Below are 22,693 nucleotides of genomic sequence, written 5' to 3'. Positions count from 1 at the left end.
ACGCACGCACTTGTTTACAAGTTTTCCTTAGCCACTGAGCCTTTCGGGTGTCTACCTTACCTGGAATTGTAGATCTATCTCGTAGCCGCTTGGCAGCAAGTACGCAGGACTCGTGTCTGAAACGGTGGCTAAGTCGACGATGTATAAGTCCCTGCATGACAAATGAGCAGTGAAGTCAGAGTAGCAATGCAGATTGACTACCTCAGGAGGCAGGGGTGATCCAGGTTTATGAACAGTTTTGCGATCAGTTTTATTTGAGGGAAGTTTCCAGTTCGGAATTGCCATTGTCGAGAGATTCCCGTACGAATTCAGCCAAAATTGCCAAAGACATTCCTCCCAATCCTCTTCGCGAGAAGGTGCAGTAAAGAACCTCTCGCTGCACCAGATTGGGTGCGACTTCTCCAGCAATACAGGCGAAAGGGGGCTAAAAGGGTTGCTTGCATCCGGCTTGACTTTTGAAGATGAAAGAATAAGGGGCGGTTCCGACTGAGACATGTTCCACGAGACGATCTGCTTGGACAACCTTTCAGAGAATTTGTCTGGGACAGTCGATACGGTAGAAGCAGGAAACAGCAGTACAAAGCGTGTTCTAGCAAATAACCTAGCCAGATTGAGGTATGAATTAGCAGTCCGAGTTTCATTATGACTTCTGTGAATCAGGTGGAAGTCTGCTTTGCTTTTGAGAACCGGACTTTCTTCGATTTCCTTGGCTAATTTCTGAGTTTGACGAGAAGCATTACTTGCAACGACAACGACAGATAAAGGACCTTGGCGCAACGACGATTCAGCAGAGTTTCCCAAGTGAACAGTATTGTATCCTTACCGTCCCAATTTAGTGACCAAGTTTCCAATCGTCTGATGTCTTCCGCCTCTATCCAGATACACGCAGTTATGGCCGAATCATGGGACAAAGAGTGGGCGCCAGAGATGAACGGGGAAAACGAAGTGGAACGAGGCTCTGCCTGCAAAAGTCTTGCCATCCGATACGAAAAGGAGAAATCATTTATGGGTGAAATTGACCTAGTTTCTCGATACGGTGCCTGGGCACGAAGGAAGTCTAGTAGTATACTAAGGAGACACAAAGTAAAGAAGATTGCCGCGAGTGAGCAGTATGCGAGACAAAGCCAATAGGAAAGTGAGAATGATTTTGGCGTAGTCGGCTTTTCCGGGTTGTACAGAGGCAGTTCCGGTGACCTCGGACTTGAAGGAGGGCTGCGCCGAATAACTGCGGATTTGAGTTTGTCGTGCTGAGGCAGTTCATCAGAATCTGCTTTGGACAATGCACGAAGGCGGCGTTGAGAGCTGGAGCTAGACACACTCAGATGGGTCGACGCAGAAGTGCTAAGAAGGATGGGGGAATTTTTGATTGCTGAATTCGAGGGTCTGCTCTCCATGTCGCGAGTGGCAGAGTTCAAAAAGTGCTTTGAGTCAACAGTGAAACATAACAATTACAACAACAATAAACAAGCACACACACTGCCACGCGAGGATGATCGGCGCATCCGCCCTTATTGTTCCCTACGCCTTCCATCTCTAGTAGTCTTACTTCATTCCTTATTGTTGTGGGCGGGTGCATTTAAGCAGCCCTCGTTCCAGAATGTAGTCTATATCTTTCTTTGCCAACATCCATCATGATCTACCTAGTTCTTCTAATCTGCCTACTCCCCGTGTTAGGCTGGGGTGTCTTCAAACTATACATCGAGCCTCTCTCGTCACCGCTGGGAAATCTCCCTGGTCCAGACAGCGGATGGGGTCTTTATCTCGGTGGACACCTCAGGCAAGTCTTGAAGTAAGTTCAACTTTCATGACTTCTAGCCGGTTCTATCAGTTTACTAAGATATGAAATAGTGCCAGTATGTCCAAAGCGACGCATGAAGACTATGTCAACAAGTACGGACGGAATATCAGGATCAAGGGCCTCGGACGCGTACGTCTTTGTTCAGTTCTAACATATTTTGCCTCATATTAATGTCTATCTCAGTTCGAGGACCGTCTTCTCACAACGGACCCGGTTGCGCTGGGCTACGTCTTAAACCATCCGAAACTATACGAAAAGCCCTGGCAATCGAGACGAGTAATATCACGACTCATTGGCGAAGGTATTTATCAACTTGATTGTTGTGCAAAAAAGCTGGGACTAAATAATCGACAAGGAATGCTTGCCGCCGAAGGCCCAGAACACAAACGCATGCGAGGTGTCGGCAACCCTGCTTTCTCCGTGCAGAATATGCGCGCGTTCGTTCCCATCACGTTCAAAAAGGCGTTTGAACTAAGGGACAAGTGGAACTCCATGATTGACCAATCCAACTCCAAATCGACGGAGGAGAAAGAGGGAATGTCCAATGAATCGAAACAATTAGAAGCGAAGCTTGACGTGTGCCACTGGATCAGTCGTGCAACTTTCGATGTCATTGGTCTGGCCGGTGAGTTGTCTGAGAATGCACATATTTTTGCATGAAAGCTGACTAGACGAAAAGGATTTGACTACAGTTTCTCTGCGATCCAACATGAAACAAATGAGCTATTCATGGCCTACAAAGATATGTTCGAGATTGCCGTTTCCCGTGGCGAAACCCTTTTGGATATTGCAATCGTCTATTTCCCCTGGCTTGAGGAATATTTCGTGCGCATTTCTGTTACCCGTATCAATCCGAATACTAATATATTTTTATAGCCGAATGAAAAGACTCGTACGGACCAGCGCTCGCAAGAGATTATCAACCGAGTCGGTACACAAATCATAAAGGAAAAGACGAGACGAGTTGTCGAAGGCGAGGCGAACGGCTCGGAATATAAAGGGATCGACTTCCTCACTCTTCTTAGTAAGTATCAAACATGAGTCTTGAAATCTATTAACTAATCGCATCTGCAGTTAAATCCAACCTCGCGAAGAACACTCCAGAACACATGCGCATATCCGACGAAGAACTCCTTGCCAATGTCAACACGTTCTTCTTCGCCGGTTCAGACACAACCTCGCTCGCGCTCACCTGGATATTATACCACCTCGCCGCCCATCCGAAGATTCAAGACCGACTTCGAGCCGAGCTTCGCGCTTTCACGGAGGCTGGTCATGACATTCCGTCTGATCCCGAAAGTCCTGACTGGCAAAATCTCTGGAGTGGTCTTGACGAATTGCCGTTCCTCAACAACGTTATCCGGGAGACACTCCGCCTAATTCCACCCGTACATAGCTCCATACGCGTCGCTGTGGAGGATGGTGTGATCCCTACCGTGGACGCTATCAAGATGCGAGACGGGAGTGTACAATATGGGATAAATATCCAGGAGGGCCAGTTTATACATGTTCCTATTGAGAGCATGAATGTCGATAAAGGTGTTTGGGGCGAGGATTCTTGGTCATTCAAGTAAGTCTAATTACCCTCTTCTATCCTTTTGTTGTGAAGTCGTTGTTGACATGCATAAATTGTTAGCCCGGACAGGTGGGATGACTTACCTGATGCTGTACTGGACCAACCTGGGTTGTACAACCACACGTTGTCTTTCTCTTCTGGACCTAGAGTATGTGCTATTTCAAATCTGAGGAGCCGTTTTGGAGCTAACGCCTATTCTTATTAGGCATGCATCGGGATGAAATTCTCCGTCATCGAAATGAAGAGCTTCCTTCACGTCCTCTTAACAAACTTCGCCTTTGACCGAGATGAAGGCGAGCGTATCTTCGCTGCCAACGTGTAAGTGCCTATGTTTTCTCAATCTAACATATTTAATAATAATCGTACTCTAGTGTTTTGACCCGACCATACGTGGCCGGGAAGTTCATAGAAGGCAGCCAATGCCCACTTTACGTTTCTCGCATTTAAGCATTAATGAAGAACCATCATGACTCTCAACAATGATATTTATTATACATATATATTTCCTACATACCACTCCACATTCATGTATGACATCGCATCACAATACAGCATTTATTATACCTCATTTTATATATCTGCTCGTGCCGGCTCTCCAGCCCAAGCCCGTCTGATAACTTCCCTAATCGCATCTCTGTCGATCGGTCTCGGATTCCAATACTTGTTCTTGAAAGCAAGATCCGCCGCTTTGTCAATACCATCTTCCGGCATCCCAACCTCTTTCAAGCCTCTCTTCACTTTCAACTTCGTCAACAACACGTTCAGACCCTCAACGGGATCTTCATTGTCAAGCGCACGAGCGAGTTTCTTCATAGCCTCCGGAGCGCTTGGGGCATTATACGCTAATGCGTGGGGTAAGACAATCGTATGCGTGTCAGCGTGAGGGAGGTTGAACGTCCCTCCGAGGACGTGGCAGAGTTTATGATGCACGCTCATGTTCGTTGAGCCAAGGCAAGCTGAGCATAACCATGCGCCGTAGAGCGCGTCACTGCGAGCTTCTGTGTCTTCCTTGTTTTCCATTATGATAGGAAGGGAACGCGCGAGGGCTCGGACTGCCTCTTCGGCCATGAGTTCGATCACTGGGTTTGCGTTTTGTGCATAGAGCGCTTCCACGGCGTGTGCAATAGCATTGATGCCGCTCGTTGCGCTGAGGCCTTGGGGTAATGTGAGGGTGAAGTCGACGTCGTATATCACAACTTCTGGGAGAACTTTTGGTGTGCTTTGCGTTGTTTTGACGCCATTCTCAGTTTGTCCGATGATTGGCGTCATTTCGGAACCGGCGTAGGTCGTTGGGATGACGATTTGAGGCATGTCTGTTCGTAACGCGATAGCCTATATGCGTTGACAAAAATTCAAATTATTGATCGAGGTATTTTGAAAATGGAGTATTTTTAATGCAAACTTTTCCGAGGCCAATAGTCGACCCTCCACCGATTGCAATAGTTCCGTCTACTTTACGCTCGTTGACGATTGCAAGTGCTTTCTCCGTAACTTCAACAGGTGTATGCATCGTCGCATTATTGAACTGCCCAGCACAGTCGACCCCAGCAGACTTGAGAATTGATTCGACCAAATCCGCTTGACTTGTTTGTTCCGGTGTGCTAAGGACGAGAGGCTTCTTGAGACCGAGTCGTTTGACCTCGTCAGGAAGCTGCTTAATTGTACCGGAACCGAAGACAACTCGAGCAGGGTTAGCTGAATAGATAAATGGTCTCATTTGGGTGTGTTTGAGTGTGTTACTTGAGTGTGTCGATGATGGGAGAATGCAAGTTCACAGAGCATGGTCACGGCTCCTGTCCTTTCTTTGTAAACTGAGTGAAATGGATGATAATCGTTTTGCCCCCGCTTGCTCAGACGCTCGTGAATATTGATTCCCTGTTTATGATGTCAGGTTCCCACAGCCTTTTACAGGCAGCTTCCGTGATCGACGATCGTTCTGCCGGATTCGGCGTATCTGATCTGGGGAAATCAAGTGTTTGACGCCGAATTTCTGCAGATCACCGCCCTCGACGTGTCTCTCTGCTACTATCATCTCCTCGTCTTCTGGCTAAAACTCCCTTAGACAACTAGCTGATCTACTAGACAAAAATGCGTGCTTTTGTCATCAATGCATACGCTCATCCGTCTCAGATTCATCTCTCCTCCGATGCGCCGGAGCCTCGGCCTACAGGGAATGAAGTTATCGTAGAAGTCTATAGTGCCGGCCTTAACTTCTTCGATGTACGTTACCGGCGTCATACACACTAAACTCTAGCGCTCATTCCTCTTAGATTCTACAAGCTCAAGGGTATACCCTTACCCGCCATTTCCAAAGATTTACCTTTGATTAATCAAGAAATATCTCTTTCTTTCTATTCAAGAAAATATCAAAATCAACCCCCCTTCCCCTTCGTCTTAGGCAGCGAGTTTGCGGGGAAAATAGCATCCGACTTCCCAATTCCCAAAGGATGCCCCTTCAAGCCGGGAGACAGAGTGTTCGGCGTCGCCCAGGGCGCATATGCTGATCGTGTTGCTGCGGACTGGCAGCATCTGGTTCCCTTACCAAAGGCTATGACGTACGATCAAGGCGCTGGCTTGCACATCACTTGGCCAACAAGTTACGAAGCTCTCGTTGGTAGAGCTGAGCTCAAACCAGGTATGCTGTCGCTTTAGATACGTGATTTGTCTCGCTCGTCGTTTTGGCTAATTATTATGTCATGATATCATTTAGGTGAATGGGTGCTTGTGACGGCTGCAGCCGGTGGAGTCGGGCTTGCAGCGGTACAGTTAGCAAAAGGTAATCGTTTATCTTGACGTTTCTATCTTAGCTGAACATAGGTCTCACATTTCCTTTTTGCTCTTCGCTCGAAGCACTCGGCGCGAATGTTATAGCCGCCGTAGGTTCTCCCGCGAAGATGGATGTATGCAAGAAATACGGAGGCGCGGACTTCGCTGTCGACTATACTTCTCCGAACTGGCAGAAAGAAGTGATGTCGATCACGAAAGGAAAGGGCGTGGACGTTATTTATGATCCTGTGGGACGAATCAGAGGTGCGTTCGTAGCCTCCAGATATTCGATCATCCATCGTGGCTGGCCAACTAACTGAACTACTTGATGCGGATGTCCAGATTGCCTCAAATGTATCGCATGGAAGGGAAGAGCTATCGTAGTGGGCTTCGCCGGTGGACAGATCGAGAAGGTTAGTAACATCTCTTCCCGTTATTATCATTATTATAGTGGGATGGCTGATTACTCGATATGTAGCTTCCCATGAATCTAGTCCTACTTAAAAACATAGCCGTCACAGGCATCCACTGGGGCGCATACTCAAGTACGTCTCATCTTATCTCAACCCATCTCTTCCTACCTCCATCCCTTACTAACATCTTCGCTTCGCTTTTATATAAGAATTCGAACCAGCACGCGTACCCGTCGTATGGAGGGAACTCATCTCGTACGCCAGTCTCTCCCTATTCCAACAAATGCTCTTCGTCTTTCTAATAAAATTTTCTTTTCCCTTCTCCCTTCTCGGAACCCCCTCCCCCTCCTCTCTCTCATGAACACACCTCTTTTTGGTGGGAAAATCAGTCTATTCGAATCAGGCCGCGTAAAACCCGTCGTCTACTCCGAGATCTACGACCTAACGAACCTCGCAGCGGGGCTCCGAGCCATCGAGGAACGCAAGACGTGGGGGAAGGCTATCGTCCGTGTTAGGGAGGACGACGGTAGCGTCGCTCGTGCTTGTGCCAAACTATGAACAATATGGGCAACATATACCTGGTTGGATGGTTGTATGTGTAGTTGTTACCTGTAAAAGCCCTCCTTGGCAGTGACGTTCTCGCGTTGTATATGCTGTATACGTTGTGCTGTATGTAGTATGTCTTGATTTCTACTTATCCTTCGTTTCCTTTTTTTTTGGTGGTAGGGTGTATATAATGGAGAACAGAGTTATTCAAGGGGTTTTACGTTCCCTACCGTGTCGACCTTTACGCTTACATTTCCTCGAGTATCTCTCGGGTCTACAGTCTGTATTCACACAAACGTCACTCTGACGAACTCCACATGCATGCAATGGTATATACTATGAAACAAGATATCAAAAATTAAACAGAGAAAGTCCGTGGAAGGAGGTATGAACGGAGGTGTTGTCTGTTGTTGTACTCTATGCTAACTGCTATGTCGATGACGGTGGATGGAGGTATGGCTGATTAAGCATGGTATGCGTCGTTGAAGATCGCAAGAGCGTCAAGAGAAAAGAAAAGTAAGATGGGAGTAGTCCAAGAATATCGAAAGCGAGTTGAGATGAGATATACAGCATTGCAAGGGAAGGGATATCGTCATGGCCAGGACATTTCATTTTGGTGCGGAGAACGTCGAAAGACGGTGTGAAGACATTGCATCCTCGTTCTGGTGCATAGCCTCCGCATACCTACACGAAAATAGATATCAGAACTAGCTCAAAAAATAATTATAGGTTGTTAATATTACTCACAGAAGTTTATATCGGACGAGCTCGTTCTCCATCTCTTCGCTTCTTATTCTCATCATCACAAGTTCCTTCTATAACGAGACAGTCAGCGTACACTGCAAAGCTCGCTGAATTTTCTCGAATGCTTACCACCAGGTCACAATGCTCCGTATTGAGCTGTGCCAACGACGTTTCCAGCGTCTTCCTATGAAAGAATAAGAAAACCGTTCCGTAAACTGAACAGACAACCTTACACTTGCGCTGTGAGCTGTCTATTCGCATTTCTAATGGTATCCATCTCGATCATATGCGCCTCACGCGTACGAACGGTCTCATCATATTCATGAGCATACGCATCAAGCATGAACGGCGTAATTTTCAGTTGCAACGCATCCATGACAAACTTGTCCACAAGATAACTTGATGAACCACCGTCGTTCAAGCTGCTGGTGGTTGAAGTGTCAGCGCCACCGGATGAAGGTGCGTTTGCATTCTAAAAAAATCTCTATTAGCAAACAGAATATATTGGTGAAAATGCAAAAAGGGTCACTGACCACGTAAAATTCAAACAGGCGATTCTTTAAGAATGTTAGAATTTCATCGAATTTCAGCTTTAATAGGGCCTCCTCGCTCTTCTGTAGAAGGACGACGCTGAATCCAAACACGGCTTCGATCCCAGAAGCAAGAATGTTGTCATATATTCGAAAGACAATCTCCAGAGGGAAACTACTTCGAGTATCAGCAGATGAAAAGTAATTCTGTGGGGATACCATCTTACCGATAACTGAAGAGTGTCAAGAACCACTGGGAGCAGTACATGCTCGATTTGATCCCTTGTCGTAGAAAATGTACATGCAAAACGGGGAGTAGCTCCTCCACAAGGCGGTCAAACTGAACTGGTGAGTAACAGTGTTGAACGGACTTAAACTACAGACGCTTACTTGGTACATCCGTAATTGAAGGCCAGGCATTTCGGGCAGGAAGTGGCTTCGTAGGCCGTATGAGTGCATCAGTCGGACAAGTAAACAAAACGCTTCTTCGTCCGGCATCTAAGTCCAGTGATCAGCCTACTATTGCTCACATTTGGGAGAATATTTCATCACTCACATTGAGTAACAAGATAGCAACAACGAAAGGTAGTCCTTGACAGTACCCTACTTCTGGGTCATACAGAGAGTACGCTTTCAACACATTGAACAGGTTCTCTTGTCCGATACCATGTCCATCAGTAAAGTAGTCATGATGAGGGAACGTCCTACGCTATTGTGAGCTAGCGAACATAATTAGTCATTGTGTAAGCTAACCTTCCTAGATCCCGTAGGATGGCCTTCTCATGGGGACTGGTCTCCTTGAGGAGCCGAAGGTAGGTCGCCTCAAGCTCTGCATCCTTGGATGCCGACCTAACTGAACGTTAATATGCATTTTACGTTCGAAGAAGACAAGAACTGACATGAGCTGCCAAACCATCCCTCGGAGTGATTTCGGAACACCTTGTTCGATTGCCTTCGCAAGCTTCTCCGGGTGATCCGTAGCGAACTGCCGATAGTCTGTGCCAATGAGACGGATACAACGAGAAGATATTTTATGTGCTTACCTGCTATGACATTACCCCAGAAATCTGACAAAATAAATCTTAATAATCTGTAATACGGTCTAAAAATATACTCCAGAACCCGCACCCCAATCAATGTCATCGTCGGCTTCGTCCTCCTCGCAGGTGGTTTGGTGCCCATTTTGCAGCTTGTTGAACTCCTCTTGTAGACGCTGTTGACCATCCGAACTGTCTCGATGATTTGCTTTGTCCTGCGACTTCTGAAAATCGAGCCGCTGCAACAGAAACGGTAAATTGCCCACGGAACCTCGTAAAGCACTACCAGCAGCATAGCTAGAGGCAGATTTCTTGTGTCGTGAGATCTTTGAACCTGTGGCCTTGGACCCTGGTCTGCCAAGCGAAATCGTGCTCCGACGATCTAACATGACGGAAGCTAGTGACCCACGCGACTCATGGGTTCCGTTAAGCGTGGAAGCTCCGCTGAGCGGGATATTAGAGAATCGCTCGTCGTCCACGTCGACGTCAATGCCAGAGTCCACAACAGACTCGCGTTTGTCGTCATCTCCCTCCTTTGTTGTAGGAGACAATAGCTCGTCCAGGGAGACGGTGGGACCAGAGGGAGCGTCTGTGGACATGTCGAGGTCGACTACACCAGAGGTGGACTCAGAGCGCTTCCGAGTTGGTGAGAACATTGTGGAGAGAGAGAGCCTTTGGCATCAGAGGCAAGTGCAATGTCTGTAAGACTGCGCGGTGGAAACTCTATACGGCAGAGAGCAAAGTGCGGAAATATGAGCCAGTGCTAGACCACGACTGCCAAATGAATCCTCGCGCCGTCGTCGCGTCGCGTATGTAATCATATTGCGTCACGTTATCCGCAACTCGTCAATTGCTCACTTCCTTGTCACCTTGTGTTCAGCAACTGGCTTACACTCAAAACATCATTCAAAAATGGCACTCCCAGAACCTACAGTGCGTATTAGAGAGAACAAGAAAGATAGGGTCAATTTCGTACTCGAAAACGTCGATCTTTCGTGCGTAACATTCGTACTGTGGCTTGCCTTCCATTGTAGCTTATGTCCTCTAAACTAGATTTGCCAATTCTATACGACGTGTTATGATGGCCGATGTACCCACTCTTGGTGTGTGCTAAGCGTACTTGCTGTATTCTCTGATCCTGACTACTGCAGCCATCGACATTGTTGAGCTCGAGATGAACACATCTGTCTTACCCGACGAATTCATCGCCCATCGACTCGGAATGGTACCATTAATCAGTACGAACTGCGAAGAAGCAATACGCTACAACAGAGTAAGTTTTGCACGCTGCCTTTCATTCTCCAATCTGTAAGCTAATTGTTTTTAGGATTGTACATGCGAGGTCCACTGCGACTTTTGTACAGTATCGCTAATGCTGGACGTGACATGCGGAGAGGATGGAAACCTCGATGTCACGAGTAATCACTTGGATGTCATTCCAGTCAATTATACTTTGCTCAACGATGGAGAGGGCGGAGAGGAAATCAATAAACGACCAGAGAAATTTGGTTGCCCTGTCGGACAAGGTTCGTATCACAGAGACCCAAGGCTACTTCTGCTCCGTTATTTGACGCGCCTAGCTAACTCGGTGATCTTGGAACAGGTGAACCAGGCGTGCATCCAGTATTAATATGTAAAATGCGACCAGGACAACAAATCAAAGCTAGGTGTATTGCGAAAAAGGTTTGTGCTCTTGTCATGTGAGGATTCAGTTATTTAACCTTCATGCTCTGCAGGGAATTGCGAAGGAACACGCCAAATGGTCACCCTGTTCAGCAGTTGCGTTTGAGTATGATCCATACAACAAGTTACGACATACCTCGTACTGGTTTGAAGAGGACGAGAAGGCCGAATGGCCTTTGAGCGAGAATGCCAGAGAGGAGGAACCTCCACGAGAAGACGAGTCGTTTGACTATAATGCAAAACCGGAAAAGTTTTACTTTGATGTTGAGACTGTCGGTAGTTTGACACCGCAGGAAGTTGTCTTAAGAGTAAGTCCAGATTATTTAAGGGCATACGTGGATAATAAAATTAACGGCTTCATAGGGCATTACTGAGCTACAACAGAAACTAGCCCATCTCATCATTGCTATCAAGTCAACCGACGGCCGAGGACTGGATGGCGGAGGATTACCACAAGTGAACGGGCACGATCCATCGGCTGGTGGTGGATGGAATATGGCTCTAGCAAATGCTCGTGCGGAGGGTGCAGCTGCGGGCGCTAACGGTAATACTGGCTGGGGAGGATCGAGTCCAAGAAATGGTGCGCCGTCGTGGTCAGGAGCGGGCGGAGGTTCGGGAGGTTGGGGCGGCGCTTCTCCTGCTGGAGGCGGGTGGGGAAGTGGGACAGGCGGCGGGTCGAACCAAGGCTGGGGAGGTGCTTCACCCGCCTGGGGAGCGAGTCCAAATCGTACTGCCAATGGGTGGAATGTATGATATACTTTGTGTTCCTCTTCCTGATTTTATTACAGTTCTGCTTTTTGTGTAATATATCACCTCTTCTCCAACCTTCACTGTGCATTGATTTCGGAAAGATTGAATTGAATTATAAATTCAGTTGATGACGAGTGCACGCGTCGATCATTCAAAAATATCCTGCAACGAATGACCTCACGCGATGCGGAGTGTGCTCAGTAACTACTCTGCCAGCTTTTCTATGTTCTATGCTTTTCTCCGTCGGCCCTCTTCGGGGCGCAGTCGGCGTACCCTTTCGTCATGCATGCCCCGTATTTAGTCCATCTTGTCACCGTCTTGCTCGCAGTCAAAATATTTCTCGACCTTGGATACGACCGGCTACTAATGTACGACATACTGCTTCAAAGGCGAACCCAAGCCCCTTTCAACGGCGTCCTCGTTCAGAGCTCTTACTTTACTCTGGAACGCTCTTGGCTGTAGGAGGAGGATTTTATGTTGCGTATAAGACTAATGAGTCGTTCCGGCATTCGTGTTTGGCGGCCGTTCGATGTTCGCGAGTTGCCCGTACGTTCTGTCGTGCATGCTGGTGTATTGTGATTCGTAACTGACGAATTGCACAGGTGCAGTTGTTCTAGGTATACAATAGCTCAAGTTATAGTGTCTTGTGGTCGAGCAACTGATTATTCTCGCTCGTGTAGGGGCAATTGACTACAAATGGACGTTCGCGAAGTCGTACGAGGATGACCAAGCGAAGTTGCAGGCGTACTCGGACTGTCATACTCGAAGTGCAATTCGTGTTCTAGGAGCACTTCTTGCGAACGGTGGTAAGTACTATTATATGTCATCCCTCCACATGTCTTATTAGCACCTTGCACAGGGATATTTATCAAGCTCGGGCAACACATGTCATCTCTGTAAGCCACCTTTCCCGCTTTCCCTCCTAGAATAAGTCACAAATCCCATAACTTCTTTCCCTTCTAGAGTGATGCTTCCGAGAGAGTGGACGAGTACCATGCGACCTCTACAAGACAGGTGCTATCCAACGCCATACGAAGATCTCCAAGACCTCTTCCTCGCAGACTTAGGTTCTCCTATAGAAGAGCTCTTCGATGAATTCAATCCAACACCACTCGGCGTAGCGAGTCTTGCTCAAGTGCACGTTGCGAGAGATAGACAGTCCGGACGACGGGTTGCGATCAAGGTGCAGCACCCGCACCTGATTGAATTCTGTGATGTAGATATGAAGACTGTGGAAGTGTCGCTTCGTATGTCTTTCATTCATTATATCTCGTGTCTCGTTTCTTTTCGTCAGGTTCTCTCAGGTGACATGGTCTCATCCGGTTCATTTCAGGCTGGATAAAGCGCTGGTTCCCGGAGTTCGAATTCACCTGGCTCGGCGAAGAGATGCGCGAAAACTTACCAAAAGAAATGGACTTCGTGAACGAAGCTGCAAATGCAAGACGAGCTGAACGGGATTTCGAAGGCGTTCGCACGTCATTATACATTCCTCAAGTCTTGTCTGCGACGAAGCGTGTACTTGTCATGGAGTTTATAGACGGTGGTCGGGTTGATGACCTGGAATACCTGGCAGAACACAACATTGACAGGAACTCGGTAGCGCTTGAGGTGCAGCGAATATTCTGCCGGATGGTTCATCTGAATGGCTGGTTCCACGCTGTATGTAGTTATCTTCATCTGATTGTGACGTTCGCCGACGCTGACTTACTGTGTCTCAGGACCCACATCTGGGTAATTTGCTCGTCCGACCAGCGCCAAAAATATCAAAATCTCCATATAATTTCGAAGTCGTTCTTCTCGACCATGGCCTCTACTTCGACATCGACCGCGCTCTTCGAATAAATTACAGTAAATTTTGGTTGTCTCTTATTGCATCATCTTCACCGCAAACGAGTGCCGAGCGGAGAAAGTATGCTATGCTTGTTGGTAACATCGGAGAAGACTTGGTAAGCATGATCGTTGACCATGCACTCGTTAAGTCATTCTGAGTGACTACCTTGCCACATTAGTATCCTGTGTTTGAGACCGCTATTACAGGTATGTAAAATCTGCGTTTCATAAAATAATTCCAGAAATAATTGGTTTGCTAGGTCGTGCCGGTCTCGGAGGATCATGGGACTCCGAAGAATATGCTCCAGGAAAGAAACGACCTTCCAGCATGGTCGACCTGATGCCCCAGTCCGAAGAAGAGATGGAAGCGATACGGAATGCTGTCATTATGAAAGAAGGGCTCCTTATCTCTGTCTTTGATCTTCTTCGTCGTATGCCTCGACGTCTGTTGATGTTGCTGAAGTTGAATGACTTGGTTAGGTGCGTTTTGTGTGGTTATACTTGGAGAAAGATGAGGTTGATGTCCGTATAGAAGTTTAGACCGATCGCTGGCGACGACCCATTCGAGTGTAGGGATTTTGTTTCTTCTGATGCATCGTACATACTTTCTAGCTTCTAACAATGTCTGCATATAGATACGTATTTTCTTGATCACCGCGCAATTCTGTAACCTCGCCGTCTACGAAGACTGTAAACGAACACTATACGACTCAATAAGAGTTAGAGGGTCATTATCATGGAGCATGGTGGGGACGTATTTCGGTCAATGGTGGTACGTTTCCATCATTCTTTAACTTCCTCTAAAAAAATCACACTTTAATTAATTCATGATATTCTCATTCGTTTTAGGTATTATCAAAAACAAAAACAAAGCCTCCGCCTGGTAGAACTCGCCCTTGATACAGAAGCATGGGTGAAGAAAACGAAGGCATGGATACGTGGACTATGTCGAAAGGGTTTCCGTGGTGCTCATTTAGCAGCTGCGGGGTTGAATGTAGTATAGCATAGAATTATCGATAATTAATGACTTAGAGATTAATTTTCCTCTCGTCAGTCTGATGTTACGATAGCTGAAAAGATCTGAGATGACTCCAGGAATCAGACTTGCTTTGAGTTGCAAGTCTGGGCCATCGTGATGGAAACTCATAAAAACCCGTCATTTCACTCGTCCGCAGCTCTCATCCTTGAATCTTTACTTGGTTCACTTCACTCTTACTCTGAAATAATCTTCCTGTATAAACATATCGCCTTCAAAGGTTATGTTTTATGTTTACAAACACTTACATTACAACGACCGCCGCGGCTGTGTTTGCTATCCTGCTTTTACAAACTCGTTCTCGACCCTTGGATGCATTATTTCCAAATGATACACTAATCTTTGCTCTGTTCCTTGTTTACACCTCCTTTCATTGTGTCAGGCAGTGTTTTGACGTGAAGTTAAAGTCATGGCTTTCTTCTCTCTCAAAGGCTTTGTATCACTTCACGTTATAAAACTATGCAGGGCTCCTTTGAAAGAGGAGTAAAGAAAAGAAATCTATCTTGTCAAAATCGTGTTTCTTTGTTCAGAGAGACGAAACGTGCTTCTGTTAGTTGACCTACACAAATACTTCGGGTCAGCAAGCATGAATCTCGTAGGCTATATAATCTGGAAAATATTGGTCGAGTCACTCATACACAGATACTGCCGCGCCCCCTCCCCAATCACACTGTCGTCTCAAGGACAACAAGCAAAGGGGGACCTTACACGTCTACTTCTACTCCTTCCGTTGTCACTACTTTCTGTTAGAACCAGTGCAACCAACGGTTATATCGCTTTCCGCAATGCTCAATCTCCTATGGGCAGAGTACTGTTTCGGAAATTTGCTGTCCAACAGACAGGCAATGGGTCCAAATAGTTCTAGAGGCCGGCAAGAGTGGTGAGTTCCGTTAATGTTGCAGTAGCCATATAAATGGTGAATTGGGCAGCAAAAGCCTGTAAATTGACCATAGTTAGAGAAAGTAGTACATGGCAGGAATAATCGACATGCTGATGGATGCAACTTGGAGGTATGTATGGCAAAAGTGCCTAAACCAGTGCATCCAATCTGCATGGAGATATTTCCCTCTGTACATTGTGTTTCAAAGGAAGCACCTCTCTAGACGTTAAGATGGGCTCCATAGTTGTATGGCTTGAAATTGATAACCCAGCACAGTCAGGTCCCAGATTGTAGCCTGGAGGTCTGTGCAAGTAGATTCAGCAGCAAAGCGAAAGACACTTGTGCATATCCTAAACGATTGGAATTTGATTTTAAACTGCTGGTGTTCTGTCCCAAATCGAATGATGCCTTTCATGGACCACCATGCCAGGAATATTAATGGTCTATGTCATATTCCACGATTGAGTTTGGTCGTATCTGTTCCAGAGCAACTCAGACACAATTACCCGCTTCAGTCTTGGGGGATAGCATTACATCCTGGTTTTGACACGGATGCCTCTAGTGTACTGGGGAAACGTTGTAGAGAATTGCTCCCTACGAGACTTTTCTACATGCACTTGAAGAGTCTGCATTAAGGAGACTAATCGATGGTGCGTTTCCCATTCAAGTGCAAGATATAAAAACGGCCTAAAGAGTCATCGTCATGGGTATTGGAATGACTTTTTTACTGCCTGAATACCGATAAATATTAGAATACATTATTATGTACAACACCTCCGTTTTGCAAAACTCACAGTTGAACCACGGTCCACGGCGCGCGAGTGGAAGAAGACGAAAATGATTAAACGATGAAGTTTCCGTGGTGCTTACCCAGAAATCGCATGATCGAATGTATCGTATAGGTATAAAATCTTCTAGACTACTTAGACATCAACACGTCTTCGTCCGTTTGAACTCGCAGTAGCTGAAGCGATTCGGGTCTTTTCGAGAGTTGTATCACGATTGCCAAAACGGGCCACTGAACTTTTCTGTTTGGTCGATGATCGACGAGACCGTACCTTGCATGAGCCTTTACGATGAAAACTCATAAAGCCCTGCTCACACGTCTCACTCTCCTCTATCATCTCTCAATCACCGTTCTGTTATTCATCTGCTCTCGACTACCATCATTCGACTCGTCCGCGTCACTTGTTCTTGAACCTAACTGGTTCACATCTTTCCTGCGCTGGGACGTCTTCCACTATGCACACATTGCGCGGAATGGATATATGTACGAATACGAATTCGCATTCTTTCCTGGGGTCCCATTTATTTTATGCTTTCTCGAAAAGCTTTTGGGACTTGCAAAGATTCCCATGGCATATAGACTAGGAGGGGCTTTACTTGGCGGAGCACTCGTGTCGACCGGGACAGCCGTGTTTGCGGTCCATACCCTTTATGACCTCACGATGCATCATTTTCAGAGTCCGCACATAGCGTTGCTGGTATCTCTTCTTTCACTCCTTTCATCGAGTCCGGCGACCCTTCGATATGCGAGTTATGCAGAGCCTTTCTTTACCTTCCTTTCATACAAAGGTGCGAATGAATCCCGCCGGATCGCCAATGAAGTCAAGCTAACTGATCAAAGGAATGTATTATTGTTCAAAGGGACAATTTAGCCTTGCGTCACTCTCCTTTATGCTCGCAGGTTTCTTTAGATCGAACGGGACGATTCTCGTAGGCTATATCGTCTGGGGTGTATTAATTGAGCCCATCCTCCACAGCTCTACTCTACGTCGTGATACCTTCTCGGGGACGACTGGCTATAGGATCTTGCGGTGTTTAGTTCTTTCTATACCGCCTTTAGTTCCTTTCCTCTGGCATCAGTATAACGGTTATACCTTATTCTGTAATGTGCCGTCTGGCGAACGACGACCATGGTGCACCAAAAAACTCCCACTGATTTATTCGTTCGTACAATCCGAGTATTGGAATGTTGGATTCTTGCGTTATTGGTCGCTTCAACAGGCGCCGAATATTTTGCTTGCAATGCCTGTACTTGCTTTACTGTTCTATGGATCCGTTTCATACATCCGAGCTGCACTTTTGCCAAGAATTTGTAACTTCGTGGAATGTTTTCGCCGATCGCCAACGTCCTTGCGCTCTGGACCGATCCATGACAAGGCGTCGGAACAAATCGCCTGTCAACGTGAACGAGATCCATTCCTCGGATTGTCCCTTGCACCTCATGCAATTCACGCTCTGTTCCTCAGCATCGTTCTCCTCACCGCGGCCCATACGCAGATCGCACTTCGCCTTGCTAGTGCTCTGCCTTTCACGTATTGGACAGCTGCGCGCCTGTTCCTTTGTAAGACGAGCGTTGGTTCTTCGTCACAACAGGGGATCGACGACCATGTCGCTAGTTGGAAACCGTACCGGGTCGCTCGTTGGTGGGTCTGTTGGAGCATGGTTATGGGGGCAGTTTCGTTGGTGACATGGGGCGTCTTTCTTCCCCCTGCATGACTCTCCGGTTGTAGTTCGCCTTCGTCTATCTTTGGGGAGATGTGAAGCTGGTGTCGGGAGGCGGTACACAGAACGTCAGCATGCCGAAATTTCAGCTGTACGATGAACAATGTAATTTATTTGTTAAAGGATATATGAATTATTATTATTATCATTGAGTTAAGGAATCCCAGATTTTTCTTGCTGCATTAAGCATGCCATTATTCCATTCTGATTCTGCTTTATCCAGTGTTTTCGACGTTGAAGTCAATATGAATGGGACTCCCGTATCCCCACCTTTGTTGACTTCTGGGACGAGCGGCAGTTCCCCGAGAACTGGTACATTGAGCTCAGCCGCTGCACGGCGGAATGAGTCGGTGCTTCCGAAGAGATGATGAGGAGTGTCGCATGAAGGACATAGAAAGTACGAAGTATTCAGGACTAGGCCCGATATCTAGCGAAAAAGAGTTACTATTCACGCATCCGTGGCTGAAGCCAAATCCAGAAGTTCTCGCTTACTGGTATGGATACTTTTCGGAACATTGCGATACCCTTCCGAACGTCGGACAGAGAGACATCTTGCGGAGTGGAGACAATGAGAGCGCCTGCAGACGAGTCAGCTTTAAGATAGACATCCGTGCTAGAACTTTTGCAAACCGTCTACGTTGACGAGCTGGCCAACGGTTAACGGGACGTCACCCGTACCGGGCGGCATATCGACTACCAATGCGTCCAGTCCTGGGCCAGCATGGTCGCCTTTTCCTGCACCACCGCGCCAGTCGACATCAAAGAGCAGTTGCTGAATCGCTTTTTGTACCATGAGTCCTCGCCAAACAACAGGTGTATCATCCCGAGTCGGTAGAGACGTGTCCGACGCCTTGGTCTTTGGAACTAGAAATCCCATGGACATGCATGGGATACCATGGTTCTTGAGTGGGATGAGTGCACCGGCTAAGTAGAGCTGAGTTGAGTGACGGAAGACAGGCCAAAACGCACTCGCACTTACATGAAGTTAGTTCTGGCTCATCACAGTCATCTAGGCCCATGAGTTTCGGCGTCGACGGTCCAAATAGATCCAAGTCCAGTAGGCCTACTCGAAGTCGACGGCCAATTTTCTCGCCTTGCAGAGCCAAAGCCATAGCAAGGTTGACTACGTACCAAATTCGCTAAGTCCGAACGGAAGATAAGACCGTCAAAACACACCTGCAATAGTGCTCTTTCCAACACCACCTTTCCCACTAGCTACGACGATTGTTTTCCCCACATTCGGTATACTTCGTTTAGGTGGTAATCCACGTCGAGGTAAAGTAGGAGCTGCACCGGTACGAGGGAGGCCCTTTCTTTCATACCATCAGTTGACGCAAACAAACAGTTGCTTCAGGTGCCTACTAAAGGGTTCTCATGACGAGAAAAGCAGCTTTGATGCAGAAATCGCCTTGAATATGTACATGCTAAGGAAACTGGGCGATTCTTTGCTACTATCAGCATGAGCCGTCTTGAGACTTGAGTACAGGGCAGAGGACCAAACTTGAGCGGTTGTTGAATTGTTCTGTCCCAAAGATCGACGATCAAAGTTTATGACCTCATTCGTTCCCACGAAGCGTTATGCCTTCCACACTAATTCAGACCAGATTTTGCAAATAATAATAGCATTGACTCAATTCATCCAGTACCAAATCCCCAAAAGAGAGAGACATGTAAGAGCATTATTTTCTACTACTATTGAGCCCATTCTGATTCGTGGACCTGATCGGTGACATTATACGTATCATCAAGACGCAGGGCTACAATGCAGCAGTTGAGCCGGAAGTTAATACTCAGATGAATAATGAACTTACACAGGGGAGATAGATGTCGCTGCACCAGGGAGTGTAGACAATGTTGGGAATGCTGACGTAGCGCACTGTTTAGGAAGAAAGTTGTTTAGTACCTACTTTCTAATGGACCTCAACTGAGTACATACCGCCTGCTCAACGTCCTCGTTCGTCAAGCTAGGAGGGAAGACAGCGGCGCCAGTGAATGGTGGAGGAACTGGGATGACGTCAGAGCAGTCAACCAGCTTCGAAGTGTCCTGGCCGAGAGTAGCGAGCTTCGCCATCGCGGACCTGAACTCCGTTTGCATCTTAGCCTGGTTGTCTAAGAGCATTGTTATGTCATGTGCATACCGAGAATTAAGAGTTAAATCTATACTCACTGACAAAGGACTGCCAGATGCATGCTGTTCGTGAGTCACGGGCAAGGTCGTGGTCAGATTGCAAGCGAATCTCTCCTCCTATGGGTGATTGGACTTCGCCTTGGTTACCACCCGTGCCGGGGAAGAGAGTCCCGCGTAATTGAACCTCAACAAAGACCTGAGTATCAAAGGTAGATGGGGTCGAATCGAATGGCGAGCCCGGTATCGATTCGTCAACGTGGTCGGCTGCAGCGACCGAGTGGGAAGCAAGAAGGGCAACGACCTCTTCCGGGCTGAAACCTGCGTCGCCAAAGCGCGCGAGGATGCTGGTGATAGTGTCTTGTAAAAGGCATTAGCAATCGAGGCCCAAATGATTGGTCTAAGCGCCGGGCTCACCAAAAGGTTCTGGGACAAGAAGGTCCGGAGAGGGTGCTACAGCTGGGGGGCGTCCGAACAAGAACTCCAGGCGTGGTGCACCAGGGCAGTTACTGAGGCCAACGGCTCCAGCGAACTGGATGAAATCACCAGCAGTCATATTGTGCTTTGCAATGAATGGTTGCTGCGCTTCAATAATCTCATCGACACCATTGTTTGCATGGAATGCCGTTTCGGTATCGGCGAACGTAATAATCGAACCGTCCGCTCCTCCACCACTGTTAGACCCGGGATGGCTCAGTCAAGCGAGAAATCGTGAATATGTCAATGTACGTACCCAAAGCTACCTGACGCGGTCATCTTCGGAGAAAATCCAATAGCATCATGGAATGTGAGACGCAAAGATTCGTGGACCTATTAGTAGCAATCACAATCTGTTATTCTGAGAAAGGAGGTGCGAGCATACCTCCTCTCCACATTCGCCGCCGTCGAATAGGCTCTGCTGAATGTCGTCGCGAACAGCAAAGAGTGAACAGCAGGCAGCATCCGAGGCTACATTGCCATCAGGACAGGTTACACGTTTCGTCAGAGCGGCTAGACAACAGCATGAGCAATGGCAGACGGAGTAAAAGAAAAGCTGCGTTCACCATTAGCTGACTGCAGTGCAGCAATGGTCGTGATAGCTGACAAGAGGTAGCTGAAGGCCATTTCGAATTGTAAGACGAGTGCGCCTGGTCTCTTCAGTCCCAGTTGGTAGCTCTTTATATACCTTTTGCAACCCTTGCATTCTTATCGAACGTTTGTGAAGTCGGTGTTGACAGAGTGGTCTCATCGAACCATAGAATCAAACAATTAGAGACTGCAAATCAACTGCCAGTTTACAACGCCGGCCTCGAGTTCGGAGCCTTGGCAGAAACAATGTGCTTCTGAACTTCTCATGCCAAGATGCATCACAAGTTTTTATGCCCACTCACATAATTCCGGAGCCAGGGCGGTTGTATGCCACTGTTGTCGGGAGCGCAATCTGTGAGAAACTATCGACCAGGGGAGCTTCAGTCGTGGCCTGGACGTTGTGCAGTATGACTTTTGGGGCTTGGCTATGGGACCGAAGAATCCAGATGCAGATGGCACCGGAAGAACTGTGAGAACTTGATACGCTACCGCAAGATGCAAGCATGAAGAAAGGGAACCTCGTATATGACCGTTTCAGGATCAATCCGTGTTTCATGCTTCCATGCATATGGTTTGGATCAAGGCACTGCGAACAACAGCTAATAGTACGCTAGCGTCACTGCAGCGTTCCTTGGACGATGCAACATGGGTTTGGGTCTCAAATTATGCAGACCGAGTTCAAGGTCAAGGATTTACGTTGCCAGACCTAAACCAATTTTGGATGATGGACTTTCTATTTCAGGCCATTCAAACGCTTAAGAAACGCGTCAATCTATCTTCTTTTCACTTCCATATCAGCCGCGTGAGTATGCAAACCTCTCACAGATGCTCTGTTTAGATAAATCACCCTTGTTCTAAGTTGACCTGACTTACATGAACAGATGTGGTCTGGAATGACCGACCTCATGTCGAGTTCTACTAGACTTCGCCTTCCACTACCCACGCATTGATACTCTCTCACTCCAATTTTATGGCATCGGGATTTTTGGACAAGAGGATCACTTCAACACTGTCGAGTCCGGGATAGTTCTCATCCCGAATTCAAGGAACGTCCATGGACGCGGATTTCGCCAAGCCGACCGCACTAGGCGGACCGTCTAGACATAGCACCGCGTTCCTCCTACCTCAGATATACCTATTGGGTCGAAGTTCTCGTTCGCACATAGCGAATACGGCTCTCTCGATAGGCCACTTTTCATCACTGTTCGCGTACCTTTGTGTTACGAGTAGCTCATCCTTCCTGATGGAGTTGCTTTTGTATAGGAGGGCAGGGGCAGACGCCCTGACGCTCAAACTCGATGCACGGCATTGGGGCGTATTCGTAATGGCCGAGGGTGGCCTCTTGTTTTCAATTGAAGAAAAATCACACATTGTATGTTTGTGTGAGAACGAATGTGTGCAAA

The 22,693-nt window shown here is 47.2% G+C and overlaps 10 protein-coding genes across 10 annotated transcripts; 5 read left to right on the top strand and 5 right to left on the bottom strand.

The window, feature by feature from the left end:
- Nucleotides 1-51: 51 nt before the first annotated feature.
- FOMMEDRAFT_156335 (uncharacterized protein) lies at nucleotides 52-1,394 on the bottom strand (the record flags this gene model as incomplete). Its single annotated transcript, XM_007266620.1, has 2 exons — nucleotides 52-767; nucleotides 824-1,394. The coding sequence occupies 2 exons, from the start codon at nucleotides 1,392-1,394 to the stop codon at nucleotides 52-54; spliced, it is 1,287 nt and encodes a 428-aa protein (XP_007266682.1).
- Nucleotides 1,395-1,855: 461 nt separating this feature from the next.
- On the top strand, nucleotides 1,856-3,821 carry FOMMEDRAFT_134132 (cytochrome-450 hydroxylase; the record flags this gene model as incomplete). Its single annotated transcript, XM_007266619.1, has 9 exons — nucleotides 1,856-1,927; nucleotides 1,982-2,099; nucleotides 2,154-2,423; nucleotides 2,478-2,623; nucleotides 2,675-2,822; nucleotides 2,873-3,368; nucleotides 3,435-3,522; nucleotides 3,580-3,692; nucleotides 3,746-3,821. The coding sequence occupies 9 exons, from the start codon at nucleotides 1,856-1,858 to the stop codon at nucleotides 3,819-3,821; spliced, it is 1,527 nt and encodes a 508-aa protein (XP_007266681.1).
- Nucleotides 3,822-3,944: 123 nt separating this feature from the next.
- On the bottom strand, nucleotides 3,945-5,406 carry FOMMEDRAFT_134131 (Dehydroquinate synthase-like protein; the record flags this gene model as incomplete). Its single annotated transcript, XM_007266618.1, has 3 exons — nucleotides 3,945-4,706; nucleotides 4,777-5,069; nucleotides 5,274-5,406. 3 exons carry the CDS (start codon nucleotides 5,404-5,406, stop codon nucleotides 3,945-3,947), a joined length of 1,188 nt encoding a protein of 395 aa, XP_007266680.1.
- Nucleotides 5,407-5,462: 56 nt separating this feature from the next.
- FOMMEDRAFT_146719 (alcohol dehydrogenase) lies at nucleotides 5,463-7,405 on the top strand (the record flags this gene model as incomplete). Its single annotated transcript, XM_007266617.1, has 9 exons — nucleotides 5,463-5,594; nucleotides 5,645-5,661; nucleotides 5,735-6,009; nucleotides 6,085-6,150; nucleotides 6,225-6,404; nucleotides 6,483-6,553; nucleotides 6,619-6,685; nucleotides 6,763-6,808; nucleotides 6,943-7,405. 9 exons carry the CDS (start codon nucleotides 5,463-5,465, stop codon nucleotides 7,109-7,111), a joined length of 1,023 nt encoding a protein of 340 aa, XP_007266679.1. The 3' UTR covers nucleotides 7,112-7,405.
- Nucleotides 7,406-7,707: 302 nt separating this feature from the next.
- On the bottom strand, nucleotides 7,708-9,799 carry FOMMEDRAFT_84895 (RabGAP/TBC; the record flags this gene model as incomplete). Its single annotated transcript, XM_007266616.1, has 12 exons — nucleotides 7,708-7,783; nucleotides 7,847-7,914; nucleotides 7,973-8,027; nucleotides 8,077-8,315; nucleotides 8,380-8,548; nucleotides 8,601-8,713; nucleotides 8,764-8,871; nucleotides 8,930-9,077; nucleotides 9,127-9,222; nucleotides 9,273-9,369; nucleotides 9,417-9,440; nucleotides 9,502-9,799. The coding sequence occupies 12 exons, from the start codon at nucleotides 9,797-9,799 to the stop codon at nucleotides 7,708-7,710; spliced, it is 1,491 nt and encodes a 496-aa protein (XP_007266678.1).
- Nucleotides 9,800-10,322: 523 nt separating this feature from the next.
- On the top strand, nucleotides 10,323-11,467 carry FOMMEDRAFT_84958 (insert subdomain of RNA polymerase alpha subunit; the record flags this gene model as incomplete). Its single annotated transcript, XM_007266615.1, has 6 exons — nucleotides 10,323-10,405; nucleotides 10,464-10,513; nucleotides 10,562-10,683; nucleotides 10,738-10,936; nucleotides 11,014-11,093; nucleotides 11,147-11,467. 6 exons carry the CDS (start codon nucleotides 10,323-10,325, stop codon nucleotides 11,465-11,467), a joined length of 855 nt encoding a protein of 284 aa, XP_007266677.1.
- Nucleotides 11,468-12,073: 606 nt separating this feature from the next.
- Nucleotides 12,074-14,706, top strand: FOMMEDRAFT_168067 (ABC1-domain-containing protein; the record flags this gene model as incomplete). The annotated part of the gene is made up of 12 exons (XM_007266614.1): nucleotides 12,074-12,389; nucleotides 12,446-12,460; nucleotides 12,524-12,649; nucleotides 12,703-12,739; nucleotides 12,807-13,090; nucleotides 13,177-13,502; nucleotides 13,562-13,789; nucleotides 13,853-13,880; nucleotides 13,934-14,153; nucleotides 14,206-14,242; nucleotides 14,309-14,445; nucleotides 14,523-14,706. The coding sequence occupies 12 exons, from the start codon at nucleotides 12,074-12,076 to the stop codon at nucleotides 14,674-14,676; spliced, it is 1,908 nt and encodes a 635-aa protein (XP_007266676.1). The 3' UTR covers nucleotides 14,677-14,706.
- A 2,007-nt stretch (nucleotides 14,707-16,713) lies between these two features.
- Nucleotides 16,714-18,189, top strand: FOMMEDRAFT_123078 (uncharacterized protein). The gene is made up of 2 exons (XM_007266613.1): nucleotides 16,714-17,164; nucleotides 17,217-18,189. Exons 1-2 carry the CDS (start codon nucleotides 16,858-16,860, stop codon nucleotides 18,089-18,091), a joined length of 1,182 nt encoding a protein of 393 aa, XP_007266675.1. The 5' UTR covers nucleotides 16,714-16,857; the 3' UTR covers nucleotides 18,092-18,189.
- Nucleotides 18,190-18,242: 53 nt separating this feature from the next.
- On the bottom strand, nucleotides 18,243-19,767 carry FOMMEDRAFT_134126 (P-loop containing nucleoside triphosphate hydrolase protein; the record flags this gene model as incomplete). The annotated part of the gene is made up of 6 exons (XM_007266612.1): nucleotides 18,243-18,524; nucleotides 18,590-18,675; nucleotides 18,728-19,021; nucleotides 19,077-19,220; nucleotides 19,274-19,384; nucleotides 19,728-19,767. The coding sequence occupies 6 exons, from the start codon at nucleotides 19,765-19,767 to the stop codon at nucleotides 18,243-18,245; spliced, it is 957 nt and encodes a 318-aa protein (XP_007266674.1).
- On the bottom strand, nucleotides 19,707-21,487 carry FmMnP2s (manganese-dependent peroxidase). The gene is made up of 8 exons (XM_007266611.1): nucleotides 21,266-21,487; nucleotides 21,085-21,212; nucleotides 20,956-21,032; nucleotides 20,640-20,896; nucleotides 20,265-20,582; nucleotides 20,034-20,206; nucleotides 19,909-19,973; nucleotides 19,707-19,854 (listed from the first exon to the last, which is right to left on the bottom strand). The coding sequence occupies exons 1-8, from the start codon at nucleotides 21,324-21,326 to the stop codon at nucleotides 19,842-19,844; spliced, it is 1,092 nt and encodes a 363-aa protein (XP_007266673.1). The 5' UTR covers nucleotides 21,327-21,487; the 3' UTR covers nucleotides 19,707-19,841.
- Between the last annotated feature and the right edge of the window lie 1,206 nt (nucleotides 21,488-22,693).

Source organism: Fomitiporia mediterranea (genome assembly GCF_000271605.1).
Source record: "Fomitiporia mediterranea MF3/22 unplaced genomic scaffold FOMMEscaffold_6, whole genome shotgun sequence".
Taxonomy (NCBI): Eukaryota; Fungi; Basidiomycota; class Agaricomycetes; order Hymenochaetales; family Hymenochaetaceae; genus Fomitiporia; species Fomitiporia mediterranea.
This window is presented reverse-complemented; position numbering and strand designations above follow the sequence as displayed.

Coding starts and splice junctions, on each gene's coding strand:
- FOMMEDRAFT_123078 (XM_007266613.1), top strand. CDS start 16,858: ATGTACGAATACGAATTCGCATTCTTTCCTGGGGTCCCATTTATTTTA. Junction 17,165..17,216: donor TACCTTCCTTTCATACAAAG/GTGCGAATGAAT, acceptor AACTGATCAAAG/GAATGTATTATTGTTCAAAG.
- FmMnP2s (XM_007266611.1), bottom strand. CDS start 21,326: ATGGCCTTCAGCTACCTCTTGTCAGCTATCACGACCATTGCTGCACTG. Junction 21,213..21,265: donor TGCACTGCAGTCAGCTAATG/GTGAACGCAGCT, acceptor GCTGTTGTCTAG/CCGCTCTGACGAAACGTGTA. Junction 20,897..20,955: donor ACCGCGTCAGGTAGCTTTGG/GTACGTACATTG, acceptor CGGGTCTAACAG/TGGTGGAGGAGCGGACGGTT.